The sequence below is a fragment of the Prionailurus bengalensis genome, chromosome A3, assembly GCF_016509475.1.
Source record: "Prionailurus bengalensis isolate Pbe53 chromosome A3, Fcat_Pben_1.1_paternal_pri, whole genome shotgun sequence".
NCBI lineage: Eukaryota > Metazoa > Chordata > Mammalia > Carnivora > Felidae > Prionailurus > Prionailurus bengalensis.
Genome location: NC_057354.1, coordinates 44918893 through 44938139, shown reverse-complemented (window position 1 = coordinate 44938139; position 19247 = coordinate 44918893). Strand labels below are relative to the sequence as shown.

Below are 19247 nucleotides of genomic sequence, written 5' to 3'. Positions count from 1 at the left end.
AGGTGTGTGTGTGTGTGTGTATGTGTATATATATGTGTGTGTGTGTGCATATATATATGTAATGGACTATTACTCAGCCATAAAAAAGAATGAGAACTTACTATTTGCAGCAATGTGGATGGACCTAAAGGGGTATTATGCTAAGTGAAATAAGGCAGAGAAATATAAATGTTGTATGATTTCATTTATGTGTGAAATCTAAAACAAACAAACAAACAAATAGCAGAAACAGGCCCAGCAGAAACAGCAGAGGACAAACTGATAGCTGCCAGAAAGGAGCAGCGTTGGAAAAAAAAAAAAAGAAGAAGAAGAAGATGATGAATAAGAAGGAGAAGAAGGAGGAGGAGGGGGGAGGAGGTATGAGGAATGGAAATACATTTTTGTTGAGGGAAAAAAAAGTAATTTTGTCCTAAAGTGAGGCTTGTTATTTACATAGGGAAAACTTAGGACAACATCTGAATACAGAAAAAAATGTTATAGGAGTTTTGTGGAAAGGGGCGCCTGGGTGGCTCAGTCAGTTAAACATCTGACTTCGGCTCAGGTCACGATCTCATGGTTTGTGGATTCGAGCCCTGCGTTGGGCTCTGTGCTGACAGGTCAGAGCCTGGAGCCTGCTTCGGATTCTGTGTCTTCCTCTCTCTGCTCCTCCCCATCTAGTGCTCTGTCTCTCAAAAATAAATAAACATTAAAAAAATACTTAAAAAGGTTTTGTGGAAAAGGAATCTTTGAAAAGGAATTTTTAAATGTGATCAAGCTGGCTAAGATGAAAATATATCTAACAATGAGCTTTAATACCAAAAGTACTCTGGTACAAAATTAGAATTTGGTCTTTCTCTCTGTTAAAGGGACACAGTTTTCTTAGATTGTTGCTCTGCTTTTAATAAGGAATTGTAAACAAAAGTTTTCTTTACCTTTAACATAATTTGCTAGAAAAACAAAGATTCTGTTGTGTCTTTATCAGGTCTTTGATTACTTTGAAAAAAAAAACCCTGAGTCTTTTCAATATTAAAAAAAAAAGTTAAGGCTTTTTATGACTATTTAACTCTCTGTATTTGCCTGTGAAGTCTTTGTCATTTTGGTTAAATGGATAACTATGTATTGTTTCATGGCGACCTATGATCCTATTTGGCCGAGTGTCCAAACTTTTTAATATTTTTGACAAACTTCTCTAAAGTCAAATTCTAAATGAAGTCTTCTTGACCTTGAATTCACTTTGAAAATTTCCAGAGAGCAACTAGAACATTTCAAAGGATTTGTTCTCTCTCCTTACAAAAAGAGATGTTAAGCTAATTAGGTTTATTTCATGTGTTAAAATACAAGGGAAGCATTGTCAAATAAGTAGTGATAAACCTTCTTAGGTCACATTGTGTGGGTAATGTTATCAATATGAATGTTCCAAAACTCTGATATGTCCTCATATGATATCACTTGTCATTTTTTATTTCAAGATGTGGCATGTCACAGAAGTAATCAAATTTCCTTGTCAATTCCATTATAATGAATTCTCATCAAATATTTAATAATGGGCATGTTTAAGTTTTTGTCATTTACAGTTATTGCTATAGTCAGAGGCTTTTACAAAATTCCTGCAAATGTGTTTCATCTTCAGAGAAATTCCATGGAAAGGAATCTGACTTACACCCTAGAATACAAGATAACTTTCAGATCATACAACTAAACTGGGTAAGAATTTCCAGAATGCGTGGAAATAATTCAAGCAGAACAAGAAATAAACTGAGGATTCTGATTATGTTTTTATGATTTCTTGTTTAAAATATCACTGGTTTTCTGTTGTATTGCTCTTCCAGATTTTAGGAAATCCCTTTCTCTTTTCTCTCAAGTTATTAACAATTTCTTGAGATATACCTTTGTGAAGAAAGATGAAACATGTACTTTCTCCCTACCTGATGCCTCCAGAATTCAAAAACTTGAGTGTTCTTTTTGTGACAAAATAATTATTTATGTAAGTTCAATGAGAACCTGTTCTTATAAAAGGACACAGTTGGAAATATTGGCTATATTACCAAGGCTCTGACTGGATTGTCACATTTGAAACAGATGTAAAAATCTTCCTGGTAACATATTTACAAGGTTCCAGCAAAGCGGTCTTTAAAAAAAACTTTCTCAATCACTAGTCTCTGCTATACTTATATAAATAATCAGGCAAAGTTGAATGCAACAAGTTAGTTTTACTATTAAAAATGCGGGTAATTGCAGAGAAAATAAATTATGTTTACACTGTTATCTATATTAGATTCCAAGCGTGTTAATTTTCTTGAGGCTCTGTTATAGACCTACAATTTGGACTGGATCCTGATTTCTTCTAGTTTACTCAAAAATCCAGTTACAACTCTCCAAACTAATGTCTCCAATTTTCTCCCACTCTTCTGATTTGGAATCAGTAAAAACAGAGACTGCCCTTGAATCTCCTTGGAAGGAACTAAACCAGGCCCCCCTTACTACTCAGATGGCAGCCAAACTTCAGGAACTTAAACCTTGGGATATGCATCTCATAGCTAAAGAAGCCTCCACCTGACATCTGGTCCTGCACAGATGATGCAAATCTCCAATTCAAACTGACAAGGAAGAGAAGAAGCTGACATTGAGGTAGACTCTTCCTTCCAAGACCTCATAGCAAGACCTCATATTTTAACTAAACATAAAACCCTTTGTTCTTCACTTTCTTCCCTTTACTCTGACACTGGCTTGGGAAGATAATGTCAGCATCTGTATCTCCCAGGACATTGCTAATGGGGTTGTGCTTTGCCTTTCAGACTGGCTGGATTTGTCATCAAAAACTCCCATCTGTCCATTAACGGTGCCACCTGAAGGGGAATGGTTTGTGCTTATAGGGTTTGTCTTTGTGATGGTTCTCATTCTCCTTGGGCCTCCTGACACATAGCTCTAAAACCCTTGGAATTTCCTAAATGATAGAAGTAATAGGAGCATCTTTTGTTATTCACTGCAAGACCCCTTGGTTCATACCTGGGTTTATAGTAATGAGATGACTGGTGGCAGGTAGCCCCTGGATAGCTTTAGAATGGGGGCTCATAGCCAGGGTAACCAACCCTGTGATTACAGAGCTGGAATTTTCAGCCCCACCCCTGACCCCACCACTGGGGAAGAAAGTGGGGCTGGGGATGGAGCTAATCACTAATGGCCTATGATTGAATCAACTGTGCCTACATAATGAGTCTCCATAAAAACTCTGAATGCAGGGGTTTGAAGAGCTTCTGATTGGTGAAGCCAAGAGAGGCACATCCCAAACTCTATGGGGACAAAAGCTCCTGTGCTCAAGACCCTTCCAGAACCTCCTCTATGTATCTCTTCATCTAGTTATTCACCTGTATCCTTTATAAGACACTGGTAATAGTAAGTGATTCGTTTCCCTGAGTTCTGGGAGCCATTCTAGGGAATTACTGTACCTAAAGAGGGGTTGTGGGAGCCACTGATTTACAGTCAGGTTGGACAGAAGTGGGGATAATCTGGGAACTCACTGCTTGTGATTGGTATCTGAAGTGGGAGCAGTCTTCTGGGAATGAGCCCTTAACCTGTGACGTCTAGACTAACTCTGTTTATTTAGTGTCAGACTTGAATGCCCAGCTAGTGTCCACAGAGAATTGGGGAATAAATTGTTTGGTGTGGGAAAAGCTCACACATTTTGTGTCAGTGTGCTGTGAATGGAGACACTTTGCTTTTGGTGGTAAAAGATGTGTCCTAAATAAAGGGCCCATGTAGAACCACTCAGCCTCCAGGTTCAGGGCAATGGTGTTTGGAGACTATCCAAAAGATATGATTATCTGTATCTCAACCTATTACTTCCTGACATCCTCTCCACTCTGGGTGACTGGTGCCCATGCTGCCTGGCCCACCCACAGTGGGTCCCTGAGGTCCATCCTTCCCCTCAGGAATCCCGATTTGCCTTATTCTATCCCCTTCTCCTCAATGCACATGAACTCAAATTTCTTCTCTAAGCTGATCTCAGCTAGTGGTTCATAAAGCCCTACTTTATACTAAGTTGTGAAGGACTAATGTTTTATCACCTGACATTCTGCCAGTTAAGTGCTACTTATTAACTCAAAATGAGTCTCCATGTGGAATTACAGGAAGGAAGGCAGGAGAGATATTTTTGGCAAGCCATTCTCCTTTTTATAAGATAAGACAAAGCAGAAAGAAGACTCTGTATCCCAAACTAGCTCCTCCCTTGACACCTTTAACATCTGGGAGAGTGGGCTCTTGGTGCCCCGTCAGCTAAACATGAGAAGCTGCTCTTGATGGTGGGAGGAGGAGTTTCTACAACTTATGATCCCTACAGACCCTGGTGACCATGGGCTGATCCAAGGCACTGTCAAGGCCTGGAGAAGAAACTTGCTGCCTCTTTGCCTAAGTTTCCCTCAGTTCATCCATGGATGATCCTCTGTATCTCAGGGTTCAGTCAGAACTCACAGGCTCTGTCACTGCTGGATGTGAGGTCCCCAAGAGATATAGCTGCTGGGGCCTCTGCATCCTTTGCACACCCCCTGAGCCTCCTGGGGGGTCAGGAGTGTTAGGAGACTGAACTTTACACATGCCTGATCTTTCTTCCAGCTAACTAAGTAGGAGTTCAAACTGATAGACCCCAGATCAAAGCCTGCCCTCAGAAGCATTTTCTTCCATCCTCACTGTACTTTTAAAGGTTCTTGGGACACCTGGCTGGCTCAGTCATAGAGCATGTGACTCTTGATCTCAGGGTTGTGAATTTGAGCCCCATGTTGAGTGTAGAGATTACTTTAAAAAAATAAAATCTTTAAAATTTGAAACAAATTGGGTTTCTCTTACATAAAAATCTAGACTTCTGGCCTCTCTTGAGAAACATCAGAGGACCCAGATTCATTCTCTTGTGACAGCATCTGGCTGGAACTGAGTTAGCAGCATCCCCCTCCTGGTAGGGTCTGGTGCCCTCCCGCCAGTTGTGTTCCCACCAAAACTACCTGCCCAACACCAGACAGGCCCACTTATTCATTTCACTCCCATCATTCTGTCTGGCCCTGTAGGTTTTTGACTTTGTAACTAAACTATTTGCCTATGTCTTTGTCTCTAAGATGGCTGGTAAACTCTAGACATCCTTGTAGTCACACCTTTGAGTGATGCCCCCTTGAGTTAGGGCTGGACTACCTGACTGGCTTCTAACAAACAGAACACGGCAGAAGTAATGGGGCATCACTCTCAAGATCAGGTTATAAACAGACTCTAGCTTTTGTCTCTCTTGTTTTCTCCTATATGGCTCACTTTGGGGGGAAGCCATCTGCCTTGTCCTGAGGCCAGCCCTGTGGAGAGGGATAGACACCTGCCAAGTGAGTTTGAAGTAGGCTCTCCGTTTGAGCCACCTGATGAGAATACAGCCCAGACAACAACTCGGCAGTGATCTCGTAGTGACCCAGCACCAGAGGCACTCCATTAAACAAGCCTAGGTTTCTGACCTCCAGAAACAGTGAGGTACAGACACTTGTTTTAAGTCACTAAGGTGTGGGGGCAATTAGTTATATAGCAATAGATAATAGAGCTTCAAATTTGTTGTGAAAATAGTTTTTGCTTACCATGTAAAGATGTTTGAAAGAAAATCTATCCTGGGAAATTAGGCCCCACATACATTGGCACCTCAGTCCGTAAAACTTACACGCAAGGATTTTATCAGCCTCTGGTATTTAACTTTAGGTATCAGAGCAATATCCAAAATATCATTGTGAGGCTTTTCCATTATGAAAAAGAGTCCAGAAATTAATGCTATTAATATATCTTTGATTCCACAGTGAACAGGAAGTTTCTCCTCTAAGGAGAAATCACCTCTAAATCAAAGTCAGAGCAAGATTTCCCATGGTTCTATGACCTCACTGAAGAAATACACTCTTTAAAGGCACAATCCCTGGTTGGAGAAAGATGGAGACGAGGAAAGGGGAGGGTCATAGAAGAGGCAGGGAATAAGCCATTTCAGTGTTAATAAAGAACACTATTTAAAACTTGAAAATAAGGCCAAAAGGTGGGTGGGACATGTCTTTTTTGACATGTTTAATGCTATGAATTTTCCTCTGACCTCTACTTTAAATATATGACATGGATTCTAACAGGTAGTGTTTTAATTACTTTTTAGAAATTATGTAATTCCATTTTGCCATAGTGTTCTGATTATTTTTTAGAAATTCTGTAATTCTATTTTGCATTTCCCCTTTTGCCCAAGAGTTGTTTATTAGAAGGTTTTAAAGTTTCCAGGTAGAAGAACCCTTTTGTTTTTGAGCACTGTGCTTGAGCATTATTTAACAAAATCACCTAAAGATTATTTAATTACCTAAGGGGGTGTACCTATGTTTGACTTTGCTATGTGGAACTAATGAACAGCTTGGGTACTGGATGGTTACATGTCAGCCTGGAGATTTCTGTTCAAAAAAAAAAAAAAGATTATCCCAAAGATTAGAGTTTTATTGCCTGTAGGACTTTAACCAGTTTTGATTTTTAACTTGGTAAACTTATTACAGAAGGACTTTTTAACAGGTATACACTACAGATATGACACTTGTCAAAGTGTTCTTTGAACCAGATTTATGCTGGTTTCCTGGTTTCATGCATGGGGTGAATAAAGCTTTGACAGATGTTCATTCCATATTGTATGAGAGTTATGTTTTAACTTTCTGACAATTATATGTTGACATAATAGTCCTTTAATACTCCTTCAAATCTACATCTCCCTCCTTGGTATCCCACTGATAATGAAAACTCAGAGTTATATGTAATCCTGGAGAAATATGTGGTTGAGGGGAACCAAGGAAATCTATTTTACTTCTGATTTTGTTTTTTTAAAAAAAAGTTCCTTAAAGCAAGTGAGAATGTGTTGCAGCCCAAAATGTAATATTTAATATCAGAAATGAATGGCCAGGGACAACTGGGTGGCTCAGTTGAGCGTCCAGCTTCAGCTCAGGTCATGATCTCATGATCTCATGGTTCATGAGCCCTGCATTGGGCTCACTGTCAGCACAGAGCCTGCTACTAATCTTCTGTCCCCCACCTCTGCCCCTCCCCCACTCACATGTCTGTGTGCTCTCTCTCTCTCTCTCAAAAAAAAATAAACATTTAAAAAAATCTTTAAAAAAAAGAAGAAGAAAGAAATGAATGGCCAAAATGTGCTAGAAAAGCTATCCAATAAAACCATGAAATCCATCGCTTTTTGAAAACACAACTGGGAACTGCTGTCTAATAATTATGATGGCATTCCTAGAAAGTCATGCCCTGGGGGACTGATATGTGTCCTGGAGGGATCTGGAGCAGATGGTGAGAGACAAGCATGTGCATCCAAAAAAGCCAACCTCTCTTCCAAAGAGACATCACTGTCCTCATGACCTCTCTGGATGGAGTTTCCTGGGAAATCCCACTGGAAGAAGGGGAAAGGGATCAGCTCCCTTGGGTGGGCTATATAGGGTAGGGTGCCTCAGGAAAAAGTCAGGTCCAGTTCCCATCAGTCCTATAGATGAACCAGTCCTGGCACTTCAGTTTACCCTGGACCTCAGTTTACCCATCTGTAACAGGAGGTGGTTTAGACAACACAAAATGTAGCCCTCCAACTGTCCAAAACGGCAGCCACCAGCCACATGTGGCAACCGAGCACTTGAAGTGTGGCTAGTCTGAATTGAGATGTGCTCAGTGTAAAGTACAAACCAGATTTCAAAGTCATGGTACAAAAAAAAAGTATATAGAATATCTGATTCATACTTTCATATCGATTACACATTTACATGACAATATTTTAGATATACTAAGTTAAATAAAACATATTATTAAAATCAATTTCACTTTTTTTTTAATGTGGCTACTAGAACATTTAAAATGACCCCTGTAGCTGACTTCATATTTCCAAGGGACAGCACCTCTCTAAGCCCTCTCCAGGTTTAAGCGTCTGGGAAGAATTTATTTATGGAAAACAAAAGATACACCAAATACTGATGTCAGCTATGCTTTGCAACATTATTATGAATAATTATCAATATGTCATCTGCTCTGACCAAATCTCTAATCTCTATTTTGTTCTCACTGCAGGGTGCTTAGTCCTTTCTTGAGTATAGACTGGTACATGGTGCCTCCCTGGCTGTCTGGCATGTGAGGTGATGTCCATTCACTGTCCAGGGGCCATGCTAAAAGATTAAAGGGTGTGGCGCTCATACCTTTGGCTTTTAAGTGTCCACAGAGCCACGTAAGGATTTGTCCAATGAAATTACTGACTAAAATGTGATTTTGGTTCCATTCATTACTTTTCAAGCCCCTGCAATCTCTGTCCATGGTCACACAACAGTGAATTGCTGTACTGGACTGTGCCTGAAAGAAATGACTCTCCACACCAAGAATAGTCTGGAAGTTTGAATGCTGGGAATCACCCAAGGTGTGCGATTGCACCACTTCTGGATGATTGAAAATCTGCCTGCAGACAGAATTTTTGAAAACAGAATAACATTTCAAATGCTGAGGAAAGACTGATAGTTAAGGGAAGGCAGTCAGGGTGAAGTGAATCATCACCTCTGGTTTATCCATTTTGTACAGTCACATTTTAGCAATCAGGTTTCTTCAAAACTAGTCACACTCTATTCTTTATGGTGCCAGAGAGCTCTCTTCTATGGCTTCTCTGAAAGGTCTGAAACATGATGCACCTGTTATCCAAACCATTCAAAATGACCAAAAAAGGATTTCTCAAACTTAGCCTCTGCTGCTGAACTGTGCCCTCAAACTTCCCAGCTGGTTTGTGAGCCCAGGCTCAGAGCGTGTCCCCGTAGAAGGGAGCGGTTGGGAAACACAGGAGGGCAGGATCCCTGGAGTCCAAACGTATTTTTTTCCTGGTCAGTTAAGACCAACTGTTCTCCTGTCCTGGGGGCAAAGGAGGCTGGGAAGCAGTCACTGAGAAACAGAGAACTCTACCAACTTGTACATGGCACAGGGCAGGCTCACCCAGGCACTCCTGGAAGAAATTGGATTGTTAAGTGGGCAATACACACTGGTCCTCTTCTGGAATTGTTCTCTGCCATAAGAGGCTGCCCCCTCGGGGGCAAGGAAACAGCAACAAAAGGACAGAGGAAATCACTCATGGCAGAGCTAAAGTTATGTATGAATTGAAGTTTACTTCCTGGTACCATGCTGGAGCCATAGCTAGGCCATCTACCACAATTTTATCTTCAGACAAAAATAAAGGTAGATATCAGCTCAGACCATGTGAGTTCCTTTGTCAATGGATACAGTGTGTCTATGTCAGCCTGGAAGGGTAGTTAGGAGCCTGGTGGGGAGAGGTGGAAGGTGAGGGGGAGGAGGAGGGATGGGCCAAGCCTGGAATCTGGGCACCTGCAGGTTTGGACCACAGCAGCAGACCCAAGTGGTAGGACCAGTGGAGGAAGAAGCAGGGAAAGGAGAGCCAGAAGACCTCAACTGTCAAGGTAAAGAATACTGACCAGTCCTGGGCCCAGCATAAAGCCAGAGTCTGCAAGCAGGCGAAATGGATGATGGGATGGTTTGGAAATAAACACGCCTGGTGGTAGTACAGACACATTAAAGGCATCATCTGTAGTGCCCAGAAATGAAAGAATGAGAACAGAAATGGGAAAGTGTCTGTAGAGGAAGGAGGATGGTGGGGAGTTTGGTGACTTGAGAGGAATCTGCCAGAACTGGGCCTCTGAATGGGGAAGGGGTGTGGGTGGCTTGGAGGAAGCTTTGTTATTCAGGAAAGGAGGGATCAAAGCTAACTTTGAGTTTGTCTGCTAGTGCAGAACCACCTAGAGCTTTTCTAGCCTAGATGATGTCTTTCTTACACAAGCTCTTTCACACAATACATCCTGAAATGTATAGTAACAGGTGTTCACTTCTATATTGACGTGCAGATAACTCTGGTTGCTTTGTCCAGGGCATCACCTGCTTCCCCGTATATGTTTTAATGGACACCTTGTAGACCAGGAAGACGCATTTCTGAAAAAATTCACGATGGTGCTTCACGATGGGAAGGACTGTGGAAAATGTGTTTGTCCAGGATAGGATTTCTGTGGCCAGGCTTCCAGGATGTGATTCCACATGAATAATAACCATGGGGCACTCTCAACCACCCCAGAATGCTCAGACAATCTTCAGTAGCCAATCAAATATTCACAATACTAAACACATTACAAGTCATAAAAGAAAATAATGTTTCATGTGAGAAGTAAATGGGGCTCTGAGAATATATACCCCAATGTGGTGTTCCTGAAAAATCTTTCCTGAAGAAGTGGACTTTGAGACCTGAGGTTGACTCCATATACCTAGGGAGGTGGGGGGAGGGCTAAATTTTGGAATGACTCTTACTGCCATGCTGTGCTTCCCAAACATCAGTGATGCCCTATAACCAGACAGGACAATTTCATGAAGTGTAAGAATACTTGGTTACATTCTTGGCTCACAGATGAATTCCATACACATTTCTCAGCTATTAGGGCTCATGTGATTTTGTGTAAAGTGTAGATAATTGAAAGACAATCACCAGGCCTCTTTTTCATCATTATCTTCCCTTATTCAATTTGTATTTTCAAAATCAGAATTGCTAACCAACTGGTAAGCTTCGGTTTGTGGTTTTCTATCTATCCTGGCTCATGGAAATGACTCAGATAAGTTGCAAGACACAAAGGTGCCTTAACCCACCTGACCTGTGTCCAAAGGGCAGTTGACTTCATCCTTGCGGATAACTACATGCCTAAATTGTGAAATCATTAATAATAACTAACAATCATATTTATTTACTTAATATTATAATAACTAATACTACTCCATCATTAATTATGGAATAGTCATCATAAAGAATAATATTATCTATGAAGAAGAGAAAAGAAAGAAAAGAAGTATAAAATGTACCATTACCTTGGAGTATGTAACTTAAACAATTTAAGCTCTGGGGAAGAAAAGAAGAAGAAAAAAAAGAAAGACGATACCAAGTTAAACAGTGCAGACCTCTTGGCCAACATTTTCTTCCAGGACATGTGACGCAGGAGAGATGAGCAAGACTTGTCTTCATTGGGGTCAGGCAGGCCTCTCACTTCTTGCCTGATTGATTCTTTCATAGGACATAGCCCAGAAATACAAGTTAACTGCTTTACCTGCTGTCCAACTGAAAAAAAATTTTTTTTCTCCCCAGGACTTCAGGACACACTGGCTACCATGAAATCAACAGGTCGTATTGAGTCCAATATGGACCCTCCCTCAGGAATTTTCAAAGGCAATTTTGACCATACTTGATTTTCTTCTTTTGCTTTGACTATAAAGTCTAACTGCTATGTAAGATTCCACCCCCCTCCCCGCCCCATATTTCCTGAGCATAAGGTGGTAATTACAGACTAACCAATAGTTAGGCTGATGTAGACAGCGCCTTGGGTTAAGGAGGGGGGTGGGTTTGTCCCCTCTACCAGGATTAAGTAAGTATCTCCACATAACACAGGATCCAGGAACTGGAGATGAGTCAGGAGCCTGGTGGGTTAGTGCCTGGTCTATAAGAGACTTGAAAAGTCCCTCGTCTGCCTCAAGTGGGTGGATGTTGTACAGCTTTATTCCAAGTTGAGTAAACGAATGAAGAACAGAGCTGGCTACATCCACATCACATAACTATGAGGACGGAGAATCAAGACCATCTGTGTCAACATAACTATTTCTTCCAGGATATTCGTACCCAGGATGTTAAGGCTTTAAACCAACAAATCACTTTGCTATTTGCTGCAGGAAATTCCTACAAGACAATTTGTCCTGGCAAACAGTTTGCTCACCTGGGAAAAGCTTGCTCATCAAACAATAGTTAACTTGCCAAGATTCTATTCAAGACCATTGTCTTGCTGAATCCACCAATCCGGAACTATTATGCCACATACTCTGCTGAAATCCGATCAATTCTCTGCCTTGGAAAATACAGCTTAAGGGACCCAAGCCCAGACCTCTGAACCCTATGAAGATGTCTCCCGTCCTCCCACTTGCACACCAGTGGGACTGTGTCCTGATGATGTCCTTCCTTACTGTGGTTGGCTTGTTGAATTTAGCTTTGCTGTATCAACAAGGCTCTTCTGATAGATTTTTATGGAGTCCAAAATTGACATAGTAAATTGGTTTAGTCTTTTGCAAATGGGAAGCATATACATGCAAGTTAATACACACTTGCAACCCATCAGGATGGGAGAATTAGTAAACATTGTCTGTTTTCCTCGGTAATTAGGAGGCTCCTGTGTTATTCCTCCTTTGAGGAAAAAGATAGGATGTTTGAACACTTTCCTATGACAGATTTCAAATGCACATTTTACCTCCGTTTTTCTACTCCTTTACATGATCTTGTTTTTTATACAAAGCAAAAGCCATAAGAAGGAAATGAATTCCCAAGTGCAAATTTGAAATGACCACCAAGTCTTAATTTACAACATACACACAGAGTATATAAAATACCCATTTAGAATCTCATTAAACTAGCAAGGTAATTTCAACCCATTAACATCTATATGCATATGGAGAGTGGCACAGTTTTAATCATGCCTTGGTTCTCTCTTGCCTGATCATAAGAGGCCTCTAAGTATTTGATAAAATACACCAGTAAATAACAATCAGTCTAGGGTGAGGCCCAGGAATCTGTTTTTTGTTGTTGTTGTTGTTCTTTAAAGAGGACCTACGTGATTCATACAGTCAAGTAACGTGCAAAACACACTTGCCTACAGCATCGATTGACTGGAATGCAAAATCCAGCTTCTATCATAAAACCATCCAGTTGAAAAAGGAACAGATAAAGATTGCCTCAACTGTTTTATACAGGGTTGCATCTCGCAGGCCCTAGATCCTGGGCCTGTCTGGAATCACTAGGTCACAAAAACTCCAACCTACTGTAAACCCAGTAACAGCTCGCAGCTGGGTTCAGGCAAGCTCCCCACCCCCCACTCCAGAGCTGGCTCAGAACAGGCTTCACTCCGCAGCTCCTCAAGCAGCCCAGCAAAGTGAGAAAGTCTGCCCATTAGAAATCCCAATCAAGGCTTCCTTTTACCTTAAAGAAACTTCCTCGCTTGTCCAGACCGCGGGCACCCATGGTCCAAGCTGACATCTCCCCCAGCGATGCTCTATTGGACGCCCGGGACTCCTGAAGGTAGAGATATTTTTAATGGTTAGTCCAGCCTGTAGGAAATTCCTTTCTAAGCCACAGAACACTCACAACAACAGTCCTGCCAAGATCTTTTTCCGTCAACAACACAGTGCCATTTATTTCCCACCAAAGCCCTTCCATCCCCTTTCAGGCTGATTTCCTGCTCCAGACAGCTCAGTTCCTAGTCTGTGCCCCACCTCACTGCCCCACCTCCTGTTTCTCCAGCTGACGCAGAAGGTCTCTGGGACTGCAGAAAGTATAATGATTGCTTTGTATGTTTGCTTGACCTCATGCTCAAGTCCTAAAGGGACCGATATTAGATGTCACCGTAATCTGCTCTGAAGCTTATGGACTTAATGTGGCTGAACACAGAGGGACAGCAGAAGAATGAGGCCCTGCATGTCCCAGGAAATCCTGCCGGAATGAGATGAGGTCATCATCAGCTCTGCTAGCCCTCTCCCCCAGGCAAGGTCAACACAAGGGCACTGGGAATAAATCCCTTTATTTTCTCCTTAGAAATCAAAGATTGAGATGAAATCCTACGTCCCTGTTTACAGAAATAAGTTTGTATAAGAAACAACACGGAAACAGCTCCATGATAACCCAAGGGGAGGGGGGCAGTGCACTTTGGAATGCAGAGAAAAATTTAAAGGCATGATATGATTCTGAATCATAACTGTGGTCATTTCAGCTTGGAATTTCCCTCACTTGAGCATCAAAACTCGATAATCTTCCCTCTTGGCTACAAAGCCTTCAGTGTCCACTCCTAAGTAAAACACACGCACACCCAGGCAGCTGGCCTTACCCCAGCCAGCATGCAGTGCAGACCTGGAGAGGGGGGCATCCCTAAACCTTCCTTACCCAGGGAGGCTGGGCCAGGAGCAAGTATAAAACTGTTCTCCTGCTCACAGTCTCTTCTCTTTGCCATAACACGCTTAAGACGAAGCTTGTCCTGACCATCACCAACATGGTATAAGGACAATAAAGTGAAAACAGGTCACGCCACATTAAGGAATATTAAAGGGGGTTGAGCTGCAGGGGTGGGGTCGGGAGGCACCAAAGCGAAAGCCACAGTAGCTGCTGCCAATTTGCAAAAGCAATTTCATTATTGCCGGGGGTGGGGGAGGTGGGGGTGGGTGGGGGTGGGGGTGGGCAGAGAGCCAATAGCACCAAAGGGACATTTCAACAAGTGGAAAAGCATAATTACTTAGCAGAGAGCTACATGTGCATTAGCAAAGAATACTTTTTGGCAAGAGGCTCATTTTGGCCTCAAGATTTGCCCCTATGTTCACATTCATAGGGGACTCTGTTGATCTGTAGAATCTCATCTATAGGAAGACAGTAACGCAGTGCTACCCATCCCTCCGGGGAACCCTCGCTAATTTAGTCTTCCCTCCATGGCTCCCTCTCTGTAAAGGTTCAGAGGTGCCTTCCCTGTGTTGCTTTCCACTTGCTGGGAAGGAGGCGAGCATTCCAAAACCTCCTGAGAAGACGGGAGCTCTCCTTTGCAATTCTGCTGACTCTGGATCTTCAGGTTGTCAGGCTCAGCAGCTGAACGGAACCCCAGCTCCAAGGCCTTTGAAGTTCATCACTTACTAGCAAAGTCCACAGATTGGAGCGACTCCGGAATGAAAACACAGGGCTGTGTTCGGAACTAAGAGGAGACAGGGAGCCACACCGTAACCTTAGGGAGCACATGATTAACTGTTTCCATGCAGAAGCACACACATAAAGAAAGAACACTTCCTGAAACCAAGCTTAATGTGCAATTCTTTTCCTTTCAGACGTTTTCTAGGCGAGGGATTTGACATCATGCAGCAGTTAAGGAGCTGCTGGCAAGAGCCAAGACTTCATTCCTCATGCAGATCGAAGTCTCTTTGTTCTGTTCCTAAGATTTCCATAGACAAACCCCTTCTGATGAGCCATGACAGGCAGGGCATTTCGCCTATAGCCAGGGAGCAGTCTGGATTCCAGAAGTTTACTAGTTTAAATAGCTGCCTGAAAATTGCATGCAAGCACTTCAACCTCAAGCGGTCCTCAGGGAACCATCCAGTGTAGATTCCGTGCGTGCCAGGCAGGCAGACCTATCACATTTCTTCAGGAAAATGCAGGTTGCCTCTCTCCTTCTTCAAAAGGCTGCTCCAGGAGGAAGATGACAGCAGGTGATAAGAGCAGGCTGCCAAGCACGACCACAGGTCCTTCCAGTTGAATGAAATCCAAGCGGACAGCAGCACATCATAGATTATTCTCATTAAAAAAAAAAAAACCCATATATATATAGTTCTTAAGATCCCCCCCAAAAGTTCTGGTTTAAGTTCCTTACCATTGTAACAAGTTTCCTTCCCAAACCATAACCTCTAAGACTTTAACTCAATAAGGACAGATTGTAATACAATTTAAAATGGATAACTTCTTTCCATTCATGGCTCCTCACCCCTCCCTACCCCAAGGGGTTACACTAGCAGTTCCGTCCTAAAACCATTCCAGTAACATGCTGGACTGAAACAAAAAAGGTGCAGTAGTTTGAGAGGTTGTAAAATTCTTCCACATTTATACATTGAGAGCTTGCTCCTTTCCTGATTTCCCTGAAGGTAAAGCGGATTCTTGAAAAATGAGCCCATTGCATCCAGTGGATCTTTCCAGATGCTAGCTAAAAGCTAGAAAAAAATAAATTAAAAAAAAAAAGATAGTGGGGGTGGGGTGGGGTGGGGAAAAGCCCTAGTGGGACATTTGGGAGCTGCCAAGGCTTTTCAATAACACCACTAGAGGAATGTAAACGAAGCCGGCTGCTCCAGTCAGCTAAGGGACAAAGGCAGGAAGTGAGTATTCCTCTCTCACACACACACCAGGCTCTGCCACTGGAGAGTAAACCTAGCCGTGGCTTCTCAGGTGGCCCCAAGAGCCACTGCTGAGGTGAAGGTCTGTTCTGAATTTTCAGCGTAAAGGACTCACTGAGTGGTCAGTCCAGGCTCCAGGCTCACTGTCCAGCTCGTTCAACTGAGAGCCACTGAGGACAGGCACTGAGGCACCACCGCCCGGACCCTGGCTGAAGACTGGCTGCAGGGAGAGAGACACCGAGTGCCCAGCTTCCAGGCCACTGATCAGTGGGGCTCGATTGAGCCACTGGCACTCTCGCAGATTTTGCTCTACTTGGCCACAGGCCAGATCTTGGCAAGATGGAGGGTCCGACCGAGATGGAGGCTCCTTCCTCCCCTTCCCGCCTACCCTGTCCCCTCTCCATTTATTTAGTCAAACTACCCTTCCTATTTGTTTGCTTCAGGTCACAAGTGCAGACCCACAGGAGAAGCAGAGGGACACTTACACGGGCACCCACTACTCACAAGTCCAATTTACAAGAGACTTCGCTTATTCAAGGCATGGGTTCTCAACACCGAGCTGCTACGACAGTTAGCCACAAAAGCCTTCTAATCACTACCTCTCTTCCTCTCCTTCCTGGCAGCTGAATGAGACAAGGCGAAGTGGACTTCAGCTCTTAGTAAACAAGATCTCGTTATTATAATTATTTTACAGCCAAACTGACTGAAGAAGGAGAAAATGACTCACCCCTGGGGACCTGTCAGGTCAAGGCCAATCCTGAGAAATGCACGTCACCTTTTTGCTCGTTCTTTAAGTGGCTCCAATGACGGCAGGTCTGTCTTTTGAATGCTTTTCCTCTTTACTAAGAGGTAAAAGCCAGTGGGGCGGCTCTGTGTCTGGATCCAGGGAAAGTCTCTGAATATTTCCATAATTATCTTTGTATTACCAGGGATTTTACAAGCTGGACAGAAAAACTCGATTCCAGGCTCTGGCTTGACAATTCAAATTACATGAATTTTTAAAATTTTTTTCTTTAAGCATTTTGTATCACTGTCCAGCACTGATTTTCCCTCAGTTGATAGTGAACCTTTTTTTTTTCTCTTAAGTTTTAAGATTATGCAATTTTTTCATTTAAAAGAGAAACTAGTTCACTGGAAGAAATGAGAAGCAAATAACTGTATTCCCAGCCCTCTTACTAATAAGTGTATTTTTAAATAGAATTGGAAACAACATTCAGTACCTCAATTTTCCCAGGAGTAATTTCCCAGGACCATCAAATAATTTTTTTTTTTTTTTTTTTTTAATCAAGGAGCATTTCTGCCACTCCTAGGACTGGCCCGACAACGGGGTTAATTGCACTGGAGGTCCACCCCTTGCATCCTTGGAAAACTGGTGCCTCCCAGAGACTCTCACCATATCCACGCTGCATTAGCTTTGCGGGTGTGAGAGATAAGCCTAGGAATCCCCCGGGCTTACACCAATGGGTTAACAAAGCATAAAGAAATACAAAGCCATAAAATGCTCACACCCAAGTTTGGGTAAACCAGACTGGCACCCCAAGAATAGGGGGGTGCAAAGACACCCCAAGAATAGGGAGGTGCAAAGGCACTCCAAAATAGAGAGGGGGTGCAGAGCCCCCAGAATAGAGAGAGAGAGGCAAAGGCCTAAAATAGGAACAGGCGCAAAGGTGCCCAATACATAGGTATATGAAATAAACAAGATTAGATATTCAGGGGGAAGCACCCCCAATTTAGTACTGTAGCAGAAAAGCTGCTTTCACGGGAGGATAGGGCCAGGTTAGGTAAACTGGTGAATTGGACTATGGATGGCTGCACTGCAGGCAAAACAGCCCAGAGCGGAGATGGTTAAAAAAAGAAAAGGTGCCTTGTCAACCCTCAGGTTATTTCCCCTGTCTGTCTGGTCCCTAGGCTAGCTAAGATAAACAGAGGTGCTGCCTCATGTCCGCTGTAAACAACTCTCCTCCCGACTGCCTGGAGCCCAGATTTCCTTTTGTATTAACCCAAACCCCTAACCCTGAATATCCTCAAGACCCCCTTTCCCTCCCATCCACAAGTTAATGTTCACAAATTCATTGTCCCTTTGTGCACGTCCATCGCCATGTTTGTAAGCCTTCTGAGCCTAATAAAAATGGGGCAAGGACCCTTATTTGGGGCTCTTGTCTTTTCCCGGACATTAGCCATCTCTCGCTTTCAATGCTGCATCCCGCTCTTTTGCTAGACAAGAGAGAACGTTAGACCCAGAGTCTACGACATGCTGGTGCCCCCATGGCGAAGGTGTGAACACTTCCACCAAGGGCAATGCACGCCACCTTGGGCAACAGGCGGGAAGCTCAGCTGTCAAGAAACTCCTCCTTTACTTGGATGGGAAACTGTCTCTGTCACCTCCCACCCATCACCCTCATTTTACTCCTTGGGCCATTCAACGATTAGCTTCCTGCTTCTCCAGCTTGCATTTCCCTACAGGCATCCCTATTTTTTCCCTAGGTAGCCACTTCTCTTAAGCATGGCTCAGTCCTCAAGGCTGGTGCACTCTGCCCACCTGGAAACATGGCTGTGAAGGGAGAGAGGGTGGCTACCTCCCAGGCCAGTCTCTTTTGACATTTCAAAAGTATGTGTCTTGGGGCACCTGGGTGGCTCAGCCAGTTAAGCAACCAACTTCAGCTCAGGTCATGATCTCAAGGTTCATGGGTTCAAGCCCCACATCTGGCTCTGTGTTGACAGTTCAGCACCTGGAGCCTGCTTCAGATTCTATGTCTCCCTCTCCCCTCTCCCCTTGTGCTCTCTCTCTCTCTCTCTCTCTCTCTCTCAAAAATAAACTTGAAAAAAAAATTTTTTTAAAAAGTATGTGTCTTCTCAGCCTCCTTACTTGAAAAGCTCCACATGTTAAGTGGTAACACCCTGCAGTGATTTCACACCTACAATGAGGAAGCCTTGTAAGCCGCATTAGCTCCTAAGCCAAAGGAGGCCATGGACAGGGAGCCACACACTCCAGGTCTTCCTCAGGGTTTACCTGTCAACATGTGAGCACCTGAGCTTAGACCTTTCTTTTCTAAGCCTCTCTGGCCATGATGCTAAGAAGTATATGATGGTGAATTTTGTGTAGGTGGTTAATTTTAATTTAATAACCTGACAGCTCTTGAATTGAGTCAACACTGCAGATACTATAGATTAAGTGATACACTTTTTAAAAAATTTTGAATTAACTCTCTCCAGAGATGCTGAGTCAAGAATCTATGGCCATGTCGTTTATTAAAGGTGCCTTTAAGAAACACTGGTTGGGGAGG

General features: G+C 43.0%; 1 protein-coding gene across 3 annotated transcripts in view; it reads right to left on the bottom strand.

Annotated features, from left to right (window-relative positions):
• Positions 1–19247, bottom strand: part of RIN2 (Ras and Rab interactor 2) — a 224551-nt gene that overhangs the window by 96196 nt on the left and 109108 nt on the right. For 2 of the 3 annotated variants that reach the window (XM_043602977.1, XM_043602979.1), the window contains one exon: positions 13031–13123. In XM_043602977.1, the coding sequence (XP_043458912.1) occupies positions 13031–13087 (57 nt within the window). In that variant the 5' untranslated portion in view covers positions 13088–13123. Of the gene's footprint in view, positions 1–13030; positions 13124–16690; positions 16787–19247 lie in introns of those variants that run through there. The other variant, XM_043602978.1, reaches the window with a different exon arrangement.